Source organism: Molothrus aeneus, chromosome 2, assembly GCF_037042795.1.
Source record: "Molothrus aeneus isolate 106 chromosome 2, BPBGC_Maene_1.0, whole genome shotgun sequence".
Lineage (NCBI taxonomy): Eukaryota > Metazoa > Chordata > Aves > Passeriformes > Icteridae > Molothrus > Molothrus aeneus.
The window spans coordinates 3,038,122-3,063,689 of NC_089647.1; the positions used below are offsets into that span (position 1 = coordinate 3,038,122).

Here is a 25,568-nt window from a genome sequence, read left to right on the forward strand (position 1 = left end):
AAATATAGGAATTGGTTACTTGCCCTGATCTTCTTTGTTTCCACATGTAGTTTTAAGCAAAGTCTAATTTCCTGAGGTACTATTGAACAATAAATTAATTATCTAGAGAGTATGGATGCCTATTTGGATAGCATGTTAATTGGAGCCAGTTCTTTTCTTTGATGCTGAAGGCGATCACAATCTCCTGAGTAAGGCATTAGACCACTAGAACAAGCCTTGCACAGCAAAAATGAACAAAAATATGCAAATACAACTTCAAATGAAAAGAAACTTGCAAATGCTGCTTTATTTAATTCTTACAATAGGGAGGCACTTTTACATTAAAAAAGAAGTGCAGAGGTTTCATTATTAACTACAAAACCCTAAAGTATTATTCCATGAAAACAAAGAGAAATAGTGTCTGTGTGACAAAGTGATTGGTTTTTCCTTTCATTTCTATACAATTTATTACATTTAAACAAACAAAACCTAAAAAAAAATCTAGAAAACAACAGCAAAAAACCTTTTCTTCTGTTCCTGCAGGCCAGAAGCGCTTAGAACATTGATGACACTTTGCTTTGTGCTCCTCATCTCTTACTTTCTGTGCTTGTTGTATGAGGCAGAGTCTGACCCAGGGGCTTTCCAAGAATAATGGGTGCCACAGAGATATCATAAATAAAGTGACCATGTGTTTATTTGATGTCACAAGTCTCAATTCAGCTCTGCCTTGCATGCAAAACCTGCTTGTTTCAGTCAAGTTATTCTCCAACTAACACCTGCACGCAGAGTGTGTGTGCTGGTATGATGGAAGAGCAGGGAAGGGTGACTGCAGGAAAGGATTTCCCCTGCATGGAGTCAGAATTCCAAGCTTGTTTTCCATGCCATCCTAGAAAAATGACCTTGTATTAATGGCAATGAGCCATGTCAGCTTCTTGCTGGGCCGTACTGGGTGAAAGCTGGGAGCAAATCCTGCATTGCACTACCCAAGTGGGAAGAGAAGTTACCAATAAGTTCAGCCAAAGCAATAATAACACTGAGAGAGGGGCTCAGATTCTGCACGAACCCTTGCATTTAACACTGGAAGAAACCTCCCTAATGTCACTCAGAATATCCCTGGAGAAAGGCAGTCCTCCAAATGAATATTGTCACAATCCATCCTTCTGGACATTCACTTCAGTGTCTGAAGTGAGGACAGCAGAGCTGGGGTCAGCAATGCTGGCAGATAAATGTCTCTGCTTGATGGATGAGAGGATATATTTACACCTCACAGCAATTCTCTTGCAATTTATTTGGTTTGGGGTTAAGAAAACCACCAGGTGAGCTGCACAGGGAGGCTTCTGGTGCTGTGAAAATGAGCTTGGAAGTGGAAAGAACACTCAAAGGATCTTAAAGGAATATTGGAAATGCTTGAAATCAGCACACCTGAGGAAAGCAATACTTTTCTAATTACCTGTTGGTTTATTAAAGTTGGCTGAGCAGAATATGACTTTACATTCTGAGGTTACTGGCAAAACTCGGGCTTTCAATGGCAGCAGGGCTCACAAATAAACCTGTTCTGGAGCTCTCTGAAGGCAAGGTTACCCTAAATAAAGGGAATATGATGGATCATCAGACTGTGCTTATCTTGAACAGTGCTAGGTTTGATGGAAGAAGTATTTGCTGCAATTCCTTGGTTTTACTCAGCAAATTGCAGATTGATGTCCTGTGATGCAGAGCTCCTTCCTTCAAGTCATTTCCTCTGTTTTTCAAAATTGCCTGGGGTGTATTTTAGCCCACTTTGAAAGTAAATGACCTGACCTGATCCAGAACTCTTTTCAAACTCTAAAGCTAGGTTCTAAAGACAGACAAATTAAAGCTGGTCCAGTATTCTGGACTAAACTGTTTTCAAAAACTGAGCTACTTAAAGAAACACTTCCATTTTGAAGTTGCTTTACCACCGTAGATACAACCTGTAAACATATTCACAGAGAGTTTGGGATATAGATTCCAGGGTATTTTTTCCTTTACCAAAAGCACATATTACAAAACCTGTAGAGATTTTTCTTTGCATGTTATGCTTGAAAAAGTTTAGTAAGTCTGGTTTCATTTAGATTCTAATACATCAAAATTATTTGCAACTTGTAACTTTGTGCTGATATACGAAATAGAAGATGTAAAATTTTTTCTAAACAGAAATTCCTAAACTTTCTGTCCAAGCTAAATATGTCAAAGGACATAGCATGAACATGAAAGATAAATCTAGCCTTAAGATTTCCCACTGATATATAAAAGAATGTTTTACAAAATTTTGATCTTGATTGTCTCTTTCCAGCTGAAGAGAGAGGGTTTTTTCCCTCCATTCTATATTGAAAGGGAGAAAACCATACTGCTGCTTATTTCCCTGGCACATCTTGCATGAAACAATGCAAGCTCCATTATGGCATGAGACTAATTACACAAATTACATCTGAAAGAAAAAAAAGTTAAATTAAGATCTGAACAGTTACTGCATGATCAGTGGGCATGAGTGAGATCTGATGTCGTTGTGTTTGGAAATGGCTTCATCCAGATCCAGCTGTCTGTTGTTGACCTTCACCTCCATGCAGCCATTATAAAAAGCAGTCACTGGTGTAGCACCCAGAGGAACATCTGCACAGAAACACATTCAGTTCATTAGGCCAAGGCATGCAAGTTTCTATGGATTTTTCAGGTCAGTCAAAACATGGGGAATACTCCACTCCCCATCCATTATTTAGTCATGGGAGAAAAGGAGCAGTTTGGCAGGCAACACTTGAGTTCTTCTCCCTTTTCTTTAAGATCAAGATCAAGTCAGCAAAGCTGAGAAAGCCAGTAAAATGTTAAATATGCATTAGAAGGCTGTTCCCATCCAGAAACTGAACTCTAGGAATGTTTTCCATAGTAGCTTTTCCTGTATTAACAACAAGAGTTTGTTTCCTGGAGCCCCCTGTTCCTGCTCTGAGCTACAAACAGCTGTTTCTGGGCTTAGAGGTCACACAAAGAACTGTCCTGCTTCTGCCAGGAAGCTACTCTACATTCAAATCTGCAGCTTCTCACTTGGGGCACCCCTGGGAACTTCACACATTTTCCTGCTTCCTCACTGCTGCTTCCAAGTGAATTCTCTGTGAAAGACTCACTTTATCTGCTGCTCATTTAGGTATTGTTTTGTCTTAGGGCAGCATCAGATCATGGATATGTTTGCAGGAAACAATATGTTAAGCACAAGTCTTAGGGTACAACTGGCTTCTTACAAGGTAGACCTAAGGGATGCAAGCACTTTCAGCAATTAGAATGAGGGTGATTAGGAGCTGATCTCAAAAGCACCCTATGTTTTTTCAGTTGTTAATCACCCTATCCCTCCTTAGGAGATAGATTTGGTTATCTTAGGAACCAGAAATGCTGTTTTCTCCTGATTTTATTTTGCTGTAAGCTGAGGTATTGCACAGAGTCCTGTAGAAGAGTTCCCTTCTGCTTTTTTCACCCAGTGAGGAAAACACTGGTTGTCACAGAACCATGGAAGTTTGATTTAACCTGCACTGGTTGTGCTGAAATAACAGGGGAATACTCCCACCACTGTTACTAGTTTGTGGAAAGGGGTATCAAAAATGGAGACTTTTGGTCTTCATGAAATGCATGGGGTTCTTGAATGCAGAGGCTTGTTTTTTGGGGGGTTTTGTGTTTTTGTGGTTTTTTGGTTTTTTTTTTCCCTTGGGTTTTTTTTTTTGTTTTGTTTTTTGTTTTATTGTGGTAATTTGCATGTTTAAGATAGTTTTTAAAACTTAAAAACAGAGATGACAGAAAAGTGAGATTAAGGAGCAGCAAGTAACTCATACTTGCTTCTTATCTCTTTGGGATGCCTGAATAAGGCAAACCTCTTCATTCTCAAGATGCTGATTTCTCTGTGGCTGGCGGTGTACTAAAAAAGAATCATTTAAGCATCACAAAGATGAAGAGGCCCAAGAAATGACTGGAATCTTAGTTACTGTGGCTCTGTTAAACTGCTGACTCACTTCTACTAAGTAAATACTGACTCATTCCTTGTCAATTCAAGACATGTCAGTCAAATTTGTAGCATTTTCTTAGGAACTGTGATTCATTCACCATAAAATAATAACATGATACAGAAAAGCTCTACAAGTAGCAACATTGTAACCATGGCACCTTTCCTCTAGCAATTTTTGAGTTTTAATTCAGGTTTTGACTATTTCTCACTGGGGCAATGCTATTTTTCCTCTTGATTTAGCCTGAAGTCAAACTATTCATACAGAAGTATGTGCACACTTCTTGGACAAAATAATCCTTGTGATAAGGATGATGTTGACATTATGTCTCAATAATGTTAACTTGAAGCTTGCTTTGAATGAAATATTTGCTGTTTCAACACATTCTCTGTCTCATAAAGATTGTGAGTCACCTCTCACTCACAGTTTAATTGCTGAAACCATATTCCTGACTTCCCCTTCTGCACTTCTGACACTTGGATTATTTACAAATACCTGCTTTTCTTACGTTTTTGATGCAGTTCCTCAGCTGTGCCAGATGGTGGCATTTCAGAAACGTACAATGCTCACCCAACTCGAAAATCAAGATATTTTCCAAATTCAAACCTCTAGAGACCTGTCTTAATGTCCAAATAATGCTACTTATTTAAGTTAAAAAGCTGGCTGCCTCCAAAGCTGAAATGACTGGAGGAAACAATAGGCACTTGAGGGGAAAAAAACCTTTTTTTTTTTTTTCTTTTTATAATTGTAGGCTTTTCCTAGCATGGCTAAGGCTGAATACAATCAGGCTTGTAGAAATAATGAAATTGATGAAAAGAAACAGGTCTCACCTGGCAGGCCACCCAGGTAGGTGACAACATTTGCCATCATTGCCTGATGCAGAATTGAGAGTTGCTCAGAGTTGCTTCTGTCTGTGTGTGAATCAACAGCCAGTTCAAGCTCCTGTTTGGTCACTAGAAGTCCAACCTGCACTCTTCTGGGGGTGCATAACTTCTTTGATTCCAGCTGTGCAACAATGATGTTCCCAATGGTCACAGTGATTTTCTAGATGGAAGAATGGTAGATCACCAAAAATGTCAAATGCAACTTTAATAAATCATTATACTTGGCCCTAGTGCACTTTGTATTTGCAAGTAAAAGAAAATATTAAATACTGGCACCTTTAGCTGGAAAAGCTGATGTGTAACTATCACTTCTGATGATGAATGCCATTCTTAAATTTATAAGTGAGAATGTTTTACAAGGAACAACTCTGGCTACAGTTCTGAGGTGAAATCCTGTTTCACCTACAGTTTTAAAGGTACCCAAGTGTTCACTACAGGTTCTTATGTTGGGGAAAAAAAACTGGATTAACCATGGTGTATAATTATGTTCTAGCTTGGGATGGCTGATGTAGAGGGATGTAAATGGAAACTCAAGGACAACAAGATCAGTTTATAATTTGGAAATAACATGATGCCTTACTGCATACACTGCTCATAGTTCCCTTTCTGCTCTGTGCATTTGGAAGGAAAAGTTAAGGAAAACATGATGGGATGAATCTGAGCTCAGACTACATAATATAATCTCCCTGGCAAGAGTGATTAGTGCTTAGTCACTGCTGCAGCAATCATTAATAGACAGATATTTTCTGCACATTATTACACAATCTAATTTTCAAAATACTGAAGCTACCAGCTGCACTGCAAGTGTGTGAGTAGCTTTTTTTTAGTTTGATTTTTCACCTGGCAGCTGCTAGGAGAATTGTAAGATCACCTGTGAGTCAGAGGAGTTAGAGTCCACTATGGACAATGCAAGAGGCACTGTTTCATTAGAAACCAAGGCAAACATAACACCAGTGTCTGTGGATGGGCGAATAGTCAGAGTCACATTTATTAGCCAATCTTCAGCACTGTCAAGATTATCTGTTTTAAAGAGAATAATTGAAATTAGTAAATCCACCTGCTGATGAAAAATTAATACGGGGTTAAAAATTAGTATTTAAATCTCCTCCCTACTGTGGAAATATTAGTGCTAAATTTTTGAACTTAAAGGAAGAACTATAATTCTAAAGAAATGCAAGCAGATAAAATAAAAAACTAACCAACCCAACTAACTTTTAATCTGGGATCTTCAACAGTGGCCAATCTTTGCAAATAAACTTCTGAATGTAAAGCACTCCAGAAACTGAACAGATAACACTACTGTCATCAGAATCCTCATTCAAGCAGATTCCTAACAGAACTTAAGGGAATCACTGGTGGATGCAGAAGTGTTTAGCTTAGTTTGTGTGCCTTTTTTTATTTTCTTTCTTTTAAAATTTCATCAGTTCCATCACTCAGTCAAACAAAAACCACGGGAATAGAAAAATACTTACTATAGTTTATTTGGAATGCTGCCATTCCAGTGCCAGGGTAGAAGGATCCTCTCCCCACTGATACTAAACAGTGTTTGCTTTGTTTTTCTTGAATAACTTCATTTACTCCTGAATGTCCCTGGTTCATCAAGTTCCAGGCCCGGATACAACCATCCAGACGAGGGTTAATCTACAGCAGAATGACAGCATTGGGGGTTTGAGTCCAAAGTTAGGTTTAAAAAGTTAATAATGAGTCATTATTTTCCATATTAGCTTATTTCCATGTAGGCAATTTCCATGTGTAGCAATGTCTTAACAATGCTATAGGTTACAGCAGTGATGCTGGGAGAAAACCAAGTGGCAGGCATTTGGTACCTCAGCCTTCAAAAGGTATTTATGGTTTAGCATTTCCCACTTTGCTGCCAGGGATCTGGACAAGAGATTGCTTCTACTTTTAAAGCTTGTGTTGTGACCGAGACAAAAGGACAGCGGATTTTCTGTAGCTGAAAGAAAATTATCACTAGCAATGCTCCTTGTTCAAAGCTTTATACCAAACTACAAAGAAATTTCTGGAATTGTTTTCTATTGGATAAAGGATGTTATTGTATTGTTCCATGTTTTTTTCTCTGCTTTGCTTTTCAGCAAAATTGATTTTTAAATTTTTTTTTTTTTCATCTAAACACTCTGTTGAGATTGCCAATTAGTTTGAAGGCTCCTGGACTGTAAAGAAGACAGTTGCAACAATTTGACTGTAGCCATTCTTGAGGCTGGGAGACTGAAAGAATCATGGGCCTTGTCCAGCCTGGGCTGTTGTAAAACCTTGTAAAAATGAAAGCTCACTGTGCTGCCTGCACAGTGAATGCTGCGCTTATTTAGAGCTTAGCAAAAGCCAGGACCAGGACATGAATCACCCTGAAATGCACTCTCAGCAGCAGCAGTGCTGGTGATTTAGGGAATCTTAAAGCCATATTAGGAAACAGGCTACAGAATCCTCAAAGATTAGACCAGAAGTGCTGTATTTTTACAAGTGAAGCCTTACCGAAGGCAGACTGAAAAGCTTCACACATGTTTATTTGCATAACAGTGGTTTAATAACCACATTTTCATTTTCTAAACAAGTTCCATGCCAGGCTTGCTCCTTCTGTGACTTCCAGGAGTACACAATTGAACAGAGCATGATCAATCAAAATTAGTCTTATTATTTAATTACCTGCTTAACAAGGGCACCGCCCATTCTGCGAGGCAATCCTGCAATGTACACCTTGGTTTCCAAGAAACCCTGGGATTGTTTAAACAGAGTTCCTGGGCTGTTAATACTCATCACAGCCTCTTTAGCTATTTTTACACTGATGCTGTGTTCTAATTCTTCAACTGATACCTGGAATAAAATACAAATAATTACTTATACACACATACAAAAATGTAGAATATATTCATTTTTAATTTTTTTATAAAATAATTATGTAAGCCCTATGAAGCATGACTAGTGTTTCTTTAAACCTTGTAAAAGAGTTTTAGTGCAGTCACTATTTAAACTTGATGCAGGACAGCTGCCCATATCTAGGGACATTCACAGGAGGGTAACAAACAAAATCTGACATTAAAAATTTAGTGTGCTCTATAGATTGTGTGAGAAAGGCTTTTCATCTCAGGTGTAGAAGCTTGAAAAGCAAGATGAAGTTTTGGTCCAGCAGATGTAAAACTCGCTCTAAACACAAAGTATCCAATAGTTGTGCACTTGACCATGCAATCACAGTTTTGAATATCCTGCCACTTTCCTTTTCATGTTTAAAATTAATTGCCATGTTGATAGCTAGAGGTAATTATCTTCTCTTGGATTGTTAAAAGGTAGCAGAATTTCCTGATGCAAGGCATTCCTGTGCATTTCTTGGCTGATTTTTAAACCTGGGGTTTGAGTGCATCATTTTAAGCCTTTTAGTAGTTTAGTTTAGCTCAGTTTCTCCCTCCTTTTTTATCAGCATCTTCCCACAGTGAGTAAAAGGAAGTGCGTGGGAGAAGGAAATCCAACTTACTATATGCCACAGTCCATCATTAATGGCCTTGCCTCCACTGGTGACTTTTGTTCCAAACTCATTCTTGAATTGAATCTCAATCTTCCCATCCCTAAGAGCAAGCAAGATCCACGCTGAGTTGTCCAGGGATTCTGCATACAGGATCACCCCCTCTGCGTCGTACGTCCGGAAATCAAACTCTGCTGTAAATCTGAGTTGTGAAGAAGGAATCTTAATAAGAACACAGGAAAGGTGAAATATTGTACAGCCTAGGATAACTCATTAGTAGGGTCAGAGAAAAGTTCATAGATAGTAACTTTTGGTGTCTCTAAATCTGAGCAGTTGTGACTTTTTTGCACAGTTAGTCAAAAGCAGAATGGAACATAAGCCTTGTTCACTCAAATCCAGTGGGAAGTTTCCAGGATAACACCTTGACCTGGGATTTGAAAGAACCTTGGTGCAGCTCCCAAATTCACTCTGAGCTTCACGTGTGAAGGATATCCCAGTCCCCTGAGCAAGAAGAGAGATGTAATATTCCTATTGCATTTTTTAGGAATGCAATGCAGACAAAACAGAAGATCTATGATGTGCTTCAGTACAGCTGGGTTGCCAAGTGTTGTCCTGAAAGAATTATAACCTAGAAATATGCTCATTCTCTCATTTGAGGATTTGTTGGCTGGATCTAGGTTGAGTGTGTGTATGTAGAAAAGTTAGGATTTACTGTGCATTAGAGGAGAGTAGAAGTAGAGTAAAAACTAGTAGTTTCTGGGACTAGACAAAACAGTTTAAGGGTGAAAGGAGAAAGCAAAGCATTTGGAAGGTGGGGTTTGCCAAGGCAGCTCTAACTCAGAAGTGGGTCGCTGTCCCTCGCAGTGCTGCTCTGTGTCCCCTAGATGGGGCTGTCCCTCGCCAGACGCACCCAAAACCGCTCTGTATTTACTTCAAACATTTATCATCTCTGAAAGCTCTTCCAGGACAGCATTAGTGCCCGGTCAACTTGGAACAGCAGCAGAGGGCAGAGTTCTCAGTATTTATGTCCATCTGTAGGGTTCTGAGGCTCTGGGGATCACCAGCTCCACAGCTGCTGCTGCTGTTACCTTCCAGTTGTTGGGTCACTGAGTCAGGGAATGCTGCAATTTCTGCTGCTGCAGCAAAGAGGTCCAAGAGCAATAAAGGGGTCAGTGCCACGGACAATCGCTCTGACAGCTGTAAAGAAAATCATCCAGCTGGTGCCAGAAAAGGTACTGTGCTCTGTGGGTATCCTTGGGACACTCTGTGTGTGAGAGGAAGCCCAGGGAGGGGCAGGGGGGCAATGGCCTGATTTTGTGGCTCAGCAGGACGGACAGAACATGTCCCAGCTTCTACCCAGAGCAGGGGTGGAGCAGCAGCAACATCCAAACTAAAACCATTCCCACATATAACTGGAAGGCATACTGTAAGTATTTTCATGTAAGTTCTGAATTTTATGTTGATAATTCTAAATGACTTCTTATTTATTCATTCATTCATCATGTAAAGGTATCTTATCCAAGGGGGAGATGCTGATAAAATTTAGGCATGCAATGCATTCTTCCTAAACCCTCAGAAAATTAATGGAAACAAATGTCTGTCATTCCAATGCATACTTTTATCAATAGCAAATGCTTACCTTGTGACATTTGGCAGTTTGAACTTTAAGTAGAGAACAGGAATTCCTATAAATTGCTCTGCCAGGTAAAGCAGTTGATAATTCTTTTCAAGATTCAGTGGGATACACTCAGTAACAGACTGAAAATGGTAGAGAAAAAAAGCTGTAATGCATTGTCATAGCTTATGAAGCAACTCCTGTTGTTGCCTGCAAGCCTTTTTTATTTTTAAAGTAATGGCTAACCTCTGGGTTTTTTTTTAAACTTGAATACCTACGTACAAATGAAATGGTGTGGTTCTGGTTTTCTAAACATCCCTTATTTAAACTGCTGGAGGATAATCCAGGTTGACACACAGTTCTGGTGGATTGAAACTAATATTTAAATACTTAGTTTTTGAATTAAGAATTCCAGTCTTCCATCAAGCACTTTTCTTTCACCAGGGATATATGACACCCACCTTCTAGGGAACTACCCAGCTCCATTATTAAAGTTCTGCAGAATCTATATTTGCTCAGGTGTTAGAAGGGAATAGACAAGGGCTGTACCTTGGGAAGACTGTGTTAAAGAGAAATTGCAGAATCACAGTGCTTATGGACAAGTAGAAGCCTCAAAGCCTCTTTGATCAAATTTGAATCCTTCAAAACATTCTGTGACTGTCTTCTACTCTGATTTTGCTATGCCTGATGCATCAGTTCCATTAAATGTACAGGTGCTCTCCTTGGATTTTATGGCTACTTCATTTGATGGCTCCTGGTGTCACTAGTTTTAGATTGAATGTATTTTCAGCTGACTGATCTTTTTTCCCCAATTAAAAGGCATAAAACTAACTTCCAGATAGAGACTTAATCGCTGTTGAACAACAGTACTGAAAATAAGAGCATCTTCCAGCCTCATTACATCTCACCATTTCAAGGATGAGCAAAATGAAATGGAATGACTGCCAAGTGCTGTTCATTAAATTTCAGAAAGTACAAACAAGCCCTAATACACAGATTCTGTAACTTGTGTCAGATCTTGTTCCTGCAGTTTAAGCCAAATTTTGTTATACTCTGTTAGAAGTGTTTTATTGTTGTTAGAAATGTTTTATTGTTGGCAGTTATCTGAGCTCACTTCACATGACATCTCAGACTCCCTAACTTTTCTAAGTATACAGAGAACCACTTACAAAAAAATCCTTGGACTTCAGTCCTTAAATCCCAGTTCCCTGGAGTTTCAAACTTTCTGCTCCTAAGAAGTGTAAATTTTCAAACTGATCAAGAGCAACCCATTTTGGCTGCAAGATGTTCTCCAACTGGCAAGTATTACTGAGTGCTTTTCCTTAAGCTATGGCAGATGAGAACTGTGGAAAACAATCCAGGTTTTTTTTTCAATCCAAACAGAGTAATTCTGAAACAGTGAGTGAAAACTTTTGCACAGCCTAAGGAAAACTTGGGAACATATGGACAAATGGAACATTCTGTCTCTGAGTGGGCTGAGCAGGAATTATTTGTTTGATAGGAGAAAGCTGAGGCTTATTTTGGAAGCAGCAGGGAATAAAGATGCCTGGCTAAAGCAAGCTGCTTTTGACAGGACTCCTGTAAATGAGCATGCATGAACTGAATGGCATCCAAATCCCTGCTGCTTTGTGAGCCAAACCATAGATCAGAATCCCCAGCATTTTCTCAGGAATTTTTAATCAGTACTCAAATAGCTTCCTATTTTACTTAATCTATGTTATCTTCTCATCAAGAAATACCAAACTTTGTGGTTTTCCATATGGAACTTTACATAGCACACTTTTACCTCACAATTCTTCATGTCCTTAGAGAGCTTGAACCCTTTCTTGCCATCACAATAGCAGCTGTAACTTCCTGGTGAGTTCACACAGAGTTGAGCACAAATATTTTCAGCACATTCATCAATATCTAGTGGAAATCAAAGCAGACAGATTTTTTTTTCATGGCACAGACTGAAAACTAAAACAAATTAATGGAATAACAGACAAGAGAGGTTCTCTGGAATAACATGAATTCAAAAGGTGATTTAGTAATCTGATAGAGGCCTGGAGCACAGAGCTGGAGACAATTTGGTCTGATTTCTGAGGCACAAGGTGGCTGAGTAGTGAGACCTCATAAATTGCTACCACAGATGGCGCAAATCCCATTCTGTCTCAGATCTCTTGCTTTCCTTGTAAGACACGATGACAGTTGAGATTACTAAAAGTATATAGGGCAAATATGTGAAGAAAGAATGTGCTTTATTAATATAACCCCCAAATAATCTCAGGGCAAAATACCTTTTAAAATAACTTACAATAATCTCATAATGCCTAAGGTTCAGATAGTATCTACTTGTGAGAAGAATAGTCTGATTTGAGCTGTGATTTAAGCTAAATCAATAAAAGAATTTCATTTTTTATTTAGTAGGTTGTGTAAAATAAGTAATTTAGAAATGAAAGGCTGTTTAAACAGCCAATGTAAATTTCACATTTCTAATATAGAAACAGAATCTCTTCTTGACAAGAGACTCCAATAAGGGTGATTCGGGCTTCAGATTAAAGAAACTGCAATTTATTCTGAAACAAATAGCCCTTCTAGTGGGAAGAAAAAATTTTGTACCAATGCATTCATTTAAATCTGGGGGTTTTTAGGACTAAAATACTTTTTTTTTTTTTTTGCTGTTGCTTGGAGAAAGAGAGGTAATGAAAAATGTAACAAACCCTGTTCTGTTCTTCAGCCTAATAGTATCTGTCATCATAGAGATAGCAGTGCATAAATGTATGTAAATTCAATTTTCCTACTAAGCATAATTGAGTTTAGCCACCTACAAGCAATATGACAATGAAAAGCTCATGTCATTTAGTATTTCTGTAAGGCTACATTCCTGTCAGGCTGCACAATCCTGTCCTTAGACAGGATTTGGTGACTCATTTAATGTGGTTACAACAAGGTCTAAAAGCTTAGCAGCATAATCCTCCTGCTAGGGAGGTAAGACTTTCCCTGTTGGAATGTCATCATCTTGCAACCTCCTGAATCCATAGTCCCAGTAGAAACACAACACTTATGTGGGTTGCATCAAACTGGATTTATCTGAAGGAAACCCTAAGAGGAGTAAAAATTAATTACTGTGAATTTTTCTCACTTTGGTGCACACAGGAACAGGAAATTGTCAGTAGTGTTTTAATCCCATAGTAACTGGACAAAGAGCTGACACCTGGATATGTAAACACTGCCACTGTGCAGAGCTTTGGCACAAAAGACCTGCAGGAAAAGCCATGGAGCAAAAGATTCATGGCCACCAGGAAGCTGCTTTTGTGTCCTTCTGAGCAGTATTACAAGGCAGCTTTTAAAATAAAAATCAGTCACTGATAGATTTTCCTTAAACTGACAGTGTAGAAGATTCATCTTCATTGTAAAACTCTAAGAGCTTTGATATCTGTTTACAGCTGAAATTAAATTTCTGATGTGCAGTAAACAGAAACTTTAGCAAGCGCAGAGAAATAGAAACATATTCTAAGACAAATGTGCAAACACTTTCAACACTGTAGAAGTTATGGTCTTTGTATGACTGGCTTCTTGCTACTTCACTGCAAGCTACCAATACTTCTCAGCTTTGCTATAATTGTTACAGAACTTTGGAAATTATTTTTTCTCCAGATTGTCATTTCAGGATAGATTCTTTTGGAGCAGATCCTTTTTTTTTCACAGTTCTTTCTCTCGATATTTAGGAATAGTTTTATTTGACATTTGAGATCTTTATAAAAAAACATTAAAAAAAAAACTTAAGAGAACTGCCACCCTGTCATGTAATACAGCCTGACAACAATTAATTTAATAAAGAATATGAATATTCAGAAATGCACTGGTAGATGAGGAGCTGAGTTTGGTATAGAAGTGGATTAAAAAAGGAAGGGGGAAAGGGAAGATGAAAGATATGAAAAAGGGGGAGCTGGAGCAAAGACCCACCTTCACAGTTCTTGGAAGTTGAATTATATGTGTAGCCTTCTGGACATTCACACTCATATCTCCCCTGGGTGTTTTTACAGGTGGCTGTCCCACAGATGTTTGGATGTAGCACACATTCATTTATATCTAGAAACACAAACAAGTTATTAAAAAACAACTCCCATTCTTGCATACCATTTTTCTTCCCAACCTTATCCAACACTGTGCAAACTGAGTGAGGTTGGCAAAATTTCTTGGTAGCTCTACTATGCTGTCACAGCAGACTAGAGCTACAGCCAGAAAGATTTCCAGAGGGCTGTACAAGATACTTCTGTGTGTCCCCACTGAAAAAATTCTCTGCCTGCCTATCTCTCCCATCCCTTCATGTGGGTAACAGGGAAAGGGATGCATGTCTAGGAAGGCAGAGAGAGAAACAGGCTACAGATTTTCCATAACCTAAACCAGGCTGCATAGTAAAATTCCATCTTAGAAAAAGATATCCAGAAAGACAAGAGATAATCCAATCAGAGGTTCTTCCATGCTACAATCAATTCGTGTCAGTTTTCTTTTAATTGGCTATGCTGAGAGGTGTTCAAGTCCCTCACTGTCTCTCTCTACCCCTCAAACCATTTTAGTGTCTATCTTCTGTCTTGTTTTCAATTTGTCAATGTCATTTTCCCAATGCAGATGTGACAGTGGGATTCAGGGTATAGTATCAATCTTACTAAGTGTCTTTGAGACAGAAAAATATCAGATCCCTGGCAGTACTTCACTCCCACTCGTGGATGTAGGGATCATTCTGGTTTTCTCTGTGGTTTTGTAGCAGTTGTGGAAATGGTGCTGCACAGGAGATTCTGCCGCTGGCTTGCCAGGAGTCCTGAAACTGCAGTAAGTCAAAGCTGCCTTGAATTGAGACTACTCGTCTACAGTTAATAAGTGTATTCCAAATTCCTGGTTGTTTAACTCTGTAGTTGCATGTAATAAAATACTTGAGTGCAGTTTATCAAATGATTAAACTAACACTCAAGTCACTAAGGTATATTAGTCTATTTTTATCTTTGATAACTTTTTTACCAGATTTTCCAAGAATTACAGAAGTTCTAACCAATTTATCTGCTTGCCCTCTTTCATAAACCCACAGTCTTTTGTCATTCTGGCATGTCTTTGGACAAACAAAATTATCTGACATCATCCAAAACTGTTGTTCCATGAAAATGGAATGAAGTTGTCATTTTTTCTAAAAACGTAGTAAGAACTGCTAATTATGTCAATACACAGTATTTATTTGGAATGGAATGAAGCATGTAGATTGTGGCCAACAGTAGACACAAGCATGCACAGAAAAAATTATGCTGGGTGAATCAAAGAAAAATCTTTCTCTCCATTAAGAGATTTTTTGGATTCATTAATAGTTTCTTCCCCAATGAACTTCAAACTGCAGAAAGAGCAGCATGGCTAATTAGGAGTGATTTAGCCTAAATCAGTATTTACCAGAGAGAATTTCCATGGTAACAATATCAGCTATTTGTATCACTTAAGATTCCTGTTTCAGTGTGCTTAAACGATATGTGAAACTGGTGTGAGACCAAAATGAGCTTTATGAAACTCCAGTAATGAAGCAGAATCTCATCTATAGCCATTCCCTCTTTCTTTCCTTGCTTCTTGGTCTGGTTCATTATTGGCTGTCCAAATGCCTGCAGTGTGTAAGGAATGAGCAGCCAAACTAAACCAGAGCTGTATTTTTCAGAGTCAAGGCAAGAGCATTTATGGAACTACTGGATCAAACCCATCCCTCTCTCTGGTCAGCAGGCACTGTGGTGGCATGGAAAGATGTTCCCCTGAAGTCTCCCTACCTCCACAATCCCTTTTGTTGGAATGCATGAAGTAGCCGTCTTCACACAGGCAACGGAAGCTCCCAGGAAAATTGGAACAGCGTTGGCTGCAACCTCCATTGAAGTCTTCACATTCATTTATGTCTATAAAGAAAAGGGAATCAAACTCTCAGCTGAGTAGAAGGCATCAACTGACCAGCTGCAAGTACTATTCCATAGCAGAAATGTAATTGTGCTTCTGAGAACCAACATGCCATGAAATTGAAGACTGTACCTTCCTCACAGTTCTCTCCTCTCCATCCTGCTTTACAGACACAGGTATACTTGGCTTGTCCATCGATGCAATCCTTATATCCATCTTTATGGCACGGCAGGGGGCTGCACTGGTTTGAAATTTCTGTGGGATGGAAAACATGAGAGATCCTTGTTATTTGGGGTTATTTCTCCTCAAGAATCACTTTAGTCTTTCTTCTTCTCTTCCCACAGGTCATGAAATAGGAAAGGTCTTAATGTATAATATGAAGCACCCCCACAAAATCTTGCTACATTCTGTCAGCAAGAATTTTTAAGTGAGTGAGAACATACAAAGCCACCAGTACTTTTTCTATGTTAGGCAGAAAACAACTAGAAGACAAATTACTTGCTAAGCTAATCCCTGCAAGATGTGACTAGACTCGATATTATTATATTTAAAATATGTATTTCAGTTTTTAAAAAACAGTGCTCTGCCCCCATCATACTATCACAAATTTCACTAGAAAGATCAAAGTTTCAAGAACTCAAGGTTAGAGAGCTGATTTCCTCTGTCCAAGAGTGGTCAGACAGAGAAACTGGTAATTTACTGCACTATTACAAAGTGATCTGGAAAACATGTTCAGCCATGACCATGTGCAGTGTAATTATTAAGGATTTTTTTTGCCTTCCATTGCTTTCAATGATAAAAATAGTGTCAGGTGGTTAAGGATAAGTATTCTTATTCAAACTAACTGGAAGTTTCTTTGATATAACCAGGCTGTAGAAGGTTTAGAGAGATGTTTAAACTGTGACAGTAGGAAATATGGTAAAAATGGCTTGCTGTGAATTTACTGGAAAGAACATAATACACGCTGGGCCTGTGAATGCATAGGCATAAAAATCAAACATTTGAGAAATATCCCAAGTTTCATGCTTTGTGACCTTTTGTTTGCAATCAATGACTGTGTTCCAGATAATATTTTGATGATTTGTTTTGTTTTTGAAATTTTCAGCTGTTAATGTAACTACAGGCCAAAGAGGAGAAGTAGAAATGACAATTAACAAGAGACTCTCTTACTCTACCTGACAGAACATGACTTGCTAGAGGCAAAGGGTTTGGCATAACTGTTTAAGATGTGGTAGAGTACAGAGGAAACACTGGGGAATATTGCTGGGTTGGTGCAAGACACTTCTGTTTGCAGAAGAACTCTGCCTTCCACGTTGCAGTCAATCGTGTTCCTTTATCTTTTTAAAGTTAAAAGCAGTCACTTAAACTGCTTTCTCTGGAAATGCTCTGTCTCACCTCACATTTTTTGGTCAATTTCTGGTTTTGATTATTGAGTTTGCTTGAGTTAAACCATTTTTTGTCTCTTTTTGTGCCCTTGTGAAATGCTTTTTAGCCACTGTGTGTTCCAACACCAGCACTTACCCTTGACACAAGCCCTCAGGTCAGCTGGAGAGTCTGGAGTGACTGCAGCCACCCTGAACACCCCTGCTCGATGGGAGGCAAGGCAGCCTGCAAATGCAAAGCCACACAATCAGCTCAGGGTCCAAACAACTCATTTACACTGAAATTACACCACTTGCTGCATGGCATCTTCAAAGAGCCTGTTCTCACAGCCTGAATAGCAAAACTGGTCTGGGCATGTTAAAGACAGCTCATGACAGCCCAACCTTCAGAGTGCCTCTGTGAGGATCTCAGCACACAGGACATTCTCTGCACTATAATCAGCATGGAAATCATCCCAGTGCTAGGGGCAGAAAAACTAAACCAGTATTACCCAAATGAGAGCATCACTGAATCATACACTACAGTTGTTTAGGGTGGTTTTTTTTTGTACTTACTTAAATATTTGGGATAAAAATATTCCTGCAGAAAGAAAAAAAAATAAACACTAAGAAAAATTTCAGGTAGATAAAATGACAACAAAATACATCACTGAATATATTCTGAAGTATATGGGTATTATAACTACAAAAGAAGAAAAGAGTTAGATTGAGTAACAGAATATAGGCCTGGTTTTTTAATATGACTGTAGTTTGGTCTAAAGCAGAAGATTATTTCATACACACAAGCCTCAGTGGAGAGATTAAAATACTGCACTGAATTGGACACTTGCAAAATGAATGCAATGCAAATGAATTGGATGTCAGAATTACTTTGAAAATTGTCTCTTTAAATGGGAGGATCTTGCCCAGTGTCGTTATTGGGACCTGTAAATTCCATGTGCTTCTGACTTTCCCTCTACAAAGAACTATTATCTATGTCATAGATACTTATGAAATACTTACAGTTTCAGGATTATTTTCAAATATTTCCCTGGCTTCTTCCCTATTGCATAATTCTTCAATGCATTCTCTTTCTAGATTTCCCTTCTTACTTTCTTCCATGAAAGAGTTTGCTCGGCGTTTCCTCAGCAGGAACTGAGAGGCATACTGCTGGGATAAAACTTGGGAGAAGCAAAGTTTCTGTTATTATTTATCTCTTTTTGCAACAGCTGAAAATGCTGTGAACACTGAGCATATATCAGAATTTAACACAAATTAAATGAATTAAATTAATTAAATGCTTAGTCAGGAGTTGATGTTTGCCATTGTTTTGAAAAATGTGAGCAAGACATTTTAGGATTCTCTATGTGGGAGCTGTTTCTGATCAAAAAATCCTTAATTTGTGCTACTTATCCTTAATAACATCCATGCCTGAAGCATAATTTACGTCATACTCAGGACAAGATTTATTTTTTTAGATTATGGTTATTGCAAAGTGAGATATGCAAGCAACAAATAGATAAAACAAGCTGATTGTATTACTGGTTTCAGTGATCTGCAAGTAGATATTCTGACCCTATAAAATTTATGTGAGAGCAAAATTATGTCTTACAAAGTCAGGCTACCCCTTATATGCAATTAACATAAATGCCATTTTTTTTTTTCAGAACAGTGAAGAACAGGACAAAGGTGAGAATGCTATCCTGGGAATATCAAGGCAGACCATCTATAAATACATCCACATTTTACAAGGTAAAACAATTCTAGCCAGCTTTTATGTTTCAGACCCAGTATGAGTCATTACTTAATATTCATGTATCTGGTTATTGTCATTTTAGTGACTTTTAACAAGTGCTGAACATTGAGAAGTGACACTAAAAATGAAAGATGTCTGCTTCAATGTTCTCTGCAGAGCACACAACACTCCAGGAACAGCCTCTAAATTAGACTGCCTGGTTTAATTTTTGGAATATAGCTTGTGATCAAGAGAAAAATGGATGAGTACAGCTGGAAGAAGTCCAGCTGATTGTTAAAGAGAGCAGATGACAGATGTTAACTGGAGTGCAGCACACTTTCCTTTCCTCAGCCTCTGCTCAACTTAACCTGTCAGAGCTGCCCAGCTGTGTGAGAGCTGTGACACCTGCAGTGCTCATCAGGTCTGGTGGCCGTACATATTCATCCCAGCTCCACAGAAAAGAGCCACTCAAGCACACAAAGTCCATCCAGTACTGCCTGTGACAATTCCTCAAAGCCAGAGCACCTTCACCAGCCACACCAGCAGCCAAGTGCCAGAGAAGAGCTCCCAGTTCCTCTGCACTCTCAGGAAAGAAAAAAATTAAAGAAGCTGACTAGAAAGAGCAGCTAATGAGGCCCAGGGCTTGAAAGGAGACAGATTTAACATTTAACTAAAACCACACCACCCTAAACACATTAAAGGTCTCTACTAAGTGACAGGGAACATTCTGAAGTGCTGCAACGTTGGGCAATGACCTGAAGAAACCTTTGTGTTACAGCCTCCTGAGTGAATCTGACATGGGCTGAGCTTGTAACTACAAACTAATCTATTTGCTTTCATTCTGGTAAAACTAATCATCCTGGTAAGGCAGTAAATAAGATTTCCTGAGCATAAGGTGGATGTACAGCTCACCTCCAAGGTTTTACAGCACACCTCAGAAATGAAAGAAATGCTTAGAAATGAAAGAAGTTCAATTAATTAGATTAACTGCTTTATTTCTCATTAATAAGAAAGATGCAGAAAGACCATCTGTCCTGAGGCAAAAGGAGTGACAACAGAAATAGGAAAATTGTGTATTATAGCTGCTGGGTTTATTTCCATGGGGGATATCTACCCTCACAAAGATGTTGACCTTTAGCTACATCATTGTCATTTTCACATAGTTTTACAGTAAATAAAAGACAAGAAATTTTCAGACGTGTACAAACAGTTGTAACACTTTCTACTTCATGTTTTCAGTACACTGGGTCAATGGGAACAAGTCTTTTTCCCTATATCAGAGCAGTTTATCCTTCTCCCAAGTGATTTCCTATAACTTCTGACTTTAAATAAAACACGTAACTCAGAGCAAATTCCATGTTTTTATAGTGGAAATATTTCAATCCCCATGCCAGAATTAGCAGAGTATTTATTCATGTGTGTTCTAATTACAAAGATTATGATAGGACCTTTATTAAAAGCTAAAAATCTTGACTGCTGCTTCTGCCAGTCCGATTACAGGAAACTCCAGCCCATTTCTGACCCTGCCAAACCAAGTTAAACCTTAACACACTCAGGCTGCTTCACATGGTGATCACTGAAGCCTTGTGCAACTCTAGAGCCTAACAATTTCCAGAGGTGGTGCGCAGCCACTGGATGCTTGATAAGCAAGCATCTGAATGTGATGCTGCTAAAAAAGAAAAAAAAAATGTGAGAGGGGATGAGATTCAGTGGTTTCTTACACCTCTTCTGTTATGCAGATACAACTGTAAACCTGCTTGAAGTGGGCCACTTAAACATAACTTAGAGCTGCTTACCTAAAACTTCAGCCAAGGAAAGCAATTGAATAAAACTGAATAAAAATCTTGTTTGCACAGCTCTGTAACTCCAGTGACAAGAGTATCCTGAAAAGCTCCTCAGTGACATTATGCAGCCAACAAAATAAAATTGGCCACTAATATTTACCTGCACCTTGTGTTCCTCACCTGATGTTTGACCAAATCCACCTGCACTGAGGCTTGCAGAGGCAACTTTATGATTATTGAACGGTATGAGCTGCATTTTTAAGCTGTTTTCTCTTCTTCTCCCTCTCCTCCCCTGCCATTCCAGAAATCCCTGGCACTGTCCAGAGCCAGGCATAGGAAACTGGAAATATGGACCACAGAAATTTTGGATGAGCAGGACAGCTTATTTCCTGCTCTTAAGAAAAATGACAAGGTATGCAGTGGAGAAGATAAATGGAACCAAAAACGTGACAAAAACAGGAGAAAAGATCATTATGAAATATTTATTAGAAAGTTTATTTTTAGGACCTGTTAAAAACGTTACAAAATGAACTTTCATCTTTTGATACTGCTGCCTTCCCAAGCCAGATACCCCAGCACCTTGCAGAATAGTAAACATTCAGTTTCTGTTCTGCCAGTTTAATCATTAGTAAAACAGGCCAGAAACAGCCTTACTTTGAGCTGCAATTCTGCTGCTTTCAGCCACACTGTCTTCTTCCACTATTGAGCTCAAAGTCTTTTTTGTCAAAGACGGAATACTTTATTTAATTTTTTTTTTATCTGTATGTGAGAGCACGTAGCTCTTAGGCTGAGAAGTGTGAATTTAGAAACAGGGCGAGTGCCGCTTGCCGGACTGCACAATAAAGCCAATTTTCCGAGCGCACCGCGATCTCCCGAGGGCTGTCCTTGCAAGGGAGCCAAGCTCCCTGTGCCGACACCTTCCCGTGGGCGGCTGAGCCGCGCTGCGGCCGCCAACAGCTCCGGAGCCCCAGCTCGGCCGGCCCGCAGGAACCGCTGCGGGGAGCTCCTCACCCCACACACGGCCCGAGCCCCCGGGAGAACCGAGGGGCCGCGATGCCCCCGGGCCGCCCCTCGCCCCGCACCCGGCCCCCGCGTCCCCCGCCCCGCCCCGCATCACTCACAGGTCGCCGCCTGGGCCAGGGCGATGGCGAGCGCCAGCAGCGGGAGGCACCGCGCCCTCATCGCTCCCGGGGGCGGCCGGCACTGCGCGGCTGCTGCTCTGCGGGGCCGGGCGAGGCTGCGGGGGCGGGAGGGAGGGGCGGCGGCGCGGCGGGGGGAGGCTGGGCCGTGGCCGGGCAGCGCTGCCCTGCGGGAGCGTCACCAGGGCGCCGGGGACAGCGCCGCGGGGACGCGGGCGGGTCGCGCCTGGACCGCCCCGCGGAGGCGGCGGCCGCACACGGCGGGCTCGACGGGCATCCCCGGCGGGAGCGGAGGGCGCAGGGCGGGCAGGGCCCCGCGCCGGCGGGAGCGGAGCGGGGCAGGATGGGCGGGCATTGCTCGTTGCCCCCCATGGCTGCGGGGCCGCCCCGGCTCCGGCGTTTACTCCCGGACGGCGCCGGGGGGGCCGGGGCGCGGGTCTTCGTCGCTGATTGGCCGATCCTCCGCCGGCACCGGGCGAACCTCCCGTTCCTATTGGTCGGCGGCGGCACCGCCTCCTGGCGTCTGCGTGCGCGCTATTAGGTGTGTCCGGTGCCGGCCGCCGTCGGCTGTCTCCCGGGGTGACGGGATCGGTGCGGCGTCCCCGCGGCCGCCGAGCTCCCGGCGCGGCCCCGCCTGAGCAGCGCCTCGCCGGGAGCGGCCCAGCGCAGCCCGGAGCTGACCGGGAGCGGCCCAGCGCAGCCCGGAGCTCACGCCGGTCCCCACCGGCCGCCGCCGCCGTGGCGGGGCCGGGCCGAGCGTGGCGGAACGCTCCGGGCCGCGCGCAGCCATTGAGCTGCGGGGCCTCAGCGGAGGCAGCGGTGAGCGGGGCGGGGAAGGGCCCGGGGGGCTCGGCAGCCTGAGGGCTGGCTCTGTCCTTCTCAGAGAGCGGGTTTTGTAAAAAGCGTTGGGCTTATAAACTGAAAAAGTGCTGCCACAGTGGGAGAGAGGAGCAAGGGACATGTGCGGGGTTTTTGAGTTGCTGCTCTCTTGGAAATGGGAAAAGAAAGCTGGGAACGTGGCCGGAAAGTGCAGATGCTCTCTTGAACTGCTGGACGTGTAGTTACAACTCTTTACAGGAAATATGGTGGTCCTAAAGCTGTTCCGCACAAAGATTTGAGTGCCTCGGGCTTTCAGGATGTCACAGTTGTTGCACCTCATTTAGCTCTCAGCTACAATTCTGGCAGAGAGGATGGTGTTCACAAATTATTGCTGAATATGCCTCCTTTCCTGTTCAGTCACTCTGTTATATACATTATATCAAAATAAAACACAGTAAAGTGCACTTATAATTGACATTCAGACAAGAAACATTATAGCAGGAAGTGAAATAATTAAATTGTGTGAGGAGGGTCATTTCTAAGTGATTTGTTTAGCTGTGTTTCCAAGAACGTGAAAGCTTGATGTGGCTGAAATAAATTCTGTATTGTAAAAGCCTCTAGTGAAGGTGATGTACTAAATGTACTCTAGTGAATGGTGTGCAGGCTTCACTGATAAGTTTAACAGGTTTTTGGGCTTGTTGGTTTTGTTTGATCTCAGCAAGCTGACAGATGTAATATCTGGAACAGGTTTGGGATGTTGTTAGTGCACCCTATAAAACACCTGACATGCTCTGTACATATTTCAAAGATCCAGTCTCTTCAAACTGGCATAGTAGAATGGGATTTGCCTCCCTACCATAACATTTTCGGCAGTGTTGAATGTCCTTTCCCCCTAGAGTGGTTTGTTTCTGCAATTTTTTATCTAATTTGTCAATTCCTGCCCACCTCCTTTTATGGTTTTGTATTTAAACAAGATTCTTGTGCTAGGGCTTAGCTGCTCTCTGCTTTTCGCTCTTGAATAAGTTCTGTTCGTGTCATGAATCCCATCTGAATGCTCTGGGCCATATATAGGCTCAAGAGCAATTTTGTGACAGTTTGCAAAGATAGTCTTTATATAATGGGATGGGAATTGCTCTGTGGAGGTGCTCAGGCACCGAAAATGTTACATTTATGTCATTGGACACAACTACAATGGCACATTTTGTTCACTGAGCTGTTACATTTTGCTTTCTAAAAATTTGTGTGGCTCTGTTCTCAGAGTGAGCTTTGTTCAGACTTGCTCGTGGGTTGAGGGCACCACAGCCCACTGCATGTGGGCTTTTTTTTTTTTAAGATTTTGTATTCTTCAGAGCTTGATTTTAATACTTGAAACAGTTTTAATCATCTTGCTCATTTTAGGAACTTCTCTACTCTTCATATACTCAGCTCTCCCATGGAGAAGCTATTCTCAGGTTCTTGAGGATAATGGAATATAAATGTTTAAAGAGTAGCTGTTGTCTCTGCTTTGGATGAAACCTGACCTGTTCTTGACACTGAATGACAGCAGACCCATGCAAAGGCATCCTTGAAAATGAGCTTCATAAGATCAGGAGGAGTTCAGTTCCTACCTCTATAAATTATCTAAGCCCTCACAGTTGATCAGGATTGCTATGATCTTTAATTATTCACTTTTTGCCATCATTTAAAATTGCCTTAGTTTGAGGGTAGCTATAATTTAAAATATGAAGGGAATTTTGAGATACAAGCTTTAGGAGACCTGCTATGATAATTCTCAAAAAGAGGAATATTCTGTTTCTTTCTGCTTGAAGAGAGGAAAGTGGGACTGTGGAATGATGGAAGCACTTGGTACTTTTATTTAAATTAGTGACATTTACTAGATATCATTGCCAGTTCCTCAAAATACTCACTAGAGAGCCCCAGCTTCCTTGCTCTGGGATCTTTTTGTGCAAAAAAATTGACATTTAAATGAATGCACTTAGCAGGGATGTTCTTTGTTTGCTTTTAAAGCTTTATCCTGTTATATTCTTGTAAGTTTTACTCATGCTTGAAATTGGCCCTTATTCTCTGTCAATCAGCAGGGCTGTGGCACTTTTGGTGAGACAAGCACTGAAATTTTGTAGCTGGATGTGTCTGTTCCTCTAGCCTCCAAGTTTCCTTCTGTGCTGTGGCCTGGCATTATTATTTGGGATAAGCAGTGTGTGGTGGCTGTCCAGATCTGTAAGAGGGGGCTGGATGAAGTGTGTGAGGATGGAAAAGGGAACGATAACAAGACTGAACATAACACACTGAGCAGGAGGCTGCTGCCTTTTTTCTACAGAGTGCCTAACTAATGGTTTTTTCTCCCTTTTTTTTCTTTCTAGGAGTGACAAGAAAGACCTTGGCTCTGAAGTCTCTCTGCCAGTCTCCTGGGGTTGCTCTGGCCCGCCCACATCATTCCTGCAGCGTTGGTGGCTCTGGATGGCTGGTGAAGAGGGATGTTCAATCTAATGGCCAATTGCTGCAACTGGTTGAAACGGTGGAGGGAACCTGTCAGGTAAACATGGGAGAGTGTTTTACATTTCTCACCTTCCCAAACTGTGTTTTATTCATTGTTTCATATTTGATCATGTCCAGCCTCTCAGCCACCAGCACCCCCAAGTTCTTTCTCCCCAGGCCTCTTCTCCATGTGCTGATACCCTGACCCAGCACCTTGTACTTGATCTTAATAAAGCTCCTGATATTCCCATGGGGCACTTCTTGAGCTTGTGCAGTTCCCTCTGGGTGGCTTCCCATCCTTCAGGTGTGTCAGCCTCACCACTCACTTGCAAACTTGCTGAGGATGCCCTCAGCACCTTTTCTGTCTCATTAATAGAGATGTTCAATAGCACTGGTGCCAGTATGG

At 40.9% G+C, this 25,568-nt stretch overlaps 2 protein-coding genes across 5 annotated transcripts in view; one reads left to right on the plus strand and one right to left on the minus strand.

Moving 5' to 3' along the window:
- Positions 1 to 254: 254 nt before the first annotated feature.
- Positions 255 to 21,957, minus strand: PROS1 (protein S). Its single transcript, XM_066571868.1, has 15 exons — positions 21,851 to 21,957; positions 18,234 to 18,391; positions 17,787 to 17,811; positions 17,371 to 17,457; positions 15,982 to 16,104; positions 15,729 to 15,851; positions 13,897 to 14,022; positions 11,735 to 11,856; positions 9,973 to 10,091; positions 8,346 to 8,535; positions 7,523 to 7,690; positions 6,334 to 6,502; positions 5,733 to 5,881; positions 4,808 to 5,021; positions 255 to 2,607 (listed from the first exon to the last, which is right to left on the minus strand). Exons 1-15 carry the CDS (start codon positions 21,909 to 21,911, stop codon positions 2,462 to 2,464), a joined length of 1,980 nt encoding a protein of 659 aa, XP_066427965.1. The 5' UTR covers positions 21,912 to 21,957; the 3' UTR covers positions 255 to 2,461.
- A 3,099-nt stretch (positions 21,958 to 25,056) lies between these two features.
- ARL13B (ADP ribosylation factor like GTPase 13B) overlaps positions 25,057 to 25,568 on the plus strand; it is a 30,841-nt gene continuing 30,329 nt past the window's right edge. For 3 of the 4 annotated variants that reach the window (XM_066571869.1, XM_066571870.1, XM_066571873.1), the window contains exon 1: positions 25,057 to 25,220. In XM_066571869.1, coding sequence (XP_066427966.1) covers positions 25,162 to 25,220 — 59 coding nt within the window. In that variant the 5' untranslated portion in view covers positions 25,057 to 25,161. The remainder of the gene's footprint in view (positions 25,221 to 25,568) is intronic. The other variant, XM_066571872.1, reaches the window with a different exon arrangement.

What these genes read in the sequence shown, in the direction of transcription:
- PROS1 (XM_066571868.1), bottom strand. Translation starts at nt 21,911, where the DNA reads ATGAGGGCGCGGTGCCTCCCGCTGCTGGCGCTCGCCATCGCCCTGGCC. An exon ending in CCTGGCCCAGGCGGCGACCT is followed by an intron (nt 18,392 to 21,850) that starts GTGAGTGATGCG and finishes GCTTCTCCCAAG; the next exon opens with TTTTATCCCAGCAGTATGCC. An exon ending in CTACCTGGGTGGCCTGCCAG is followed by an intron (nt 2,608 to 4,807) that starts GTGAGACCTGTT and finishes GTTTCTGTGCAG; the next exon opens with ATGTTCCTCTGGGTGCTACA.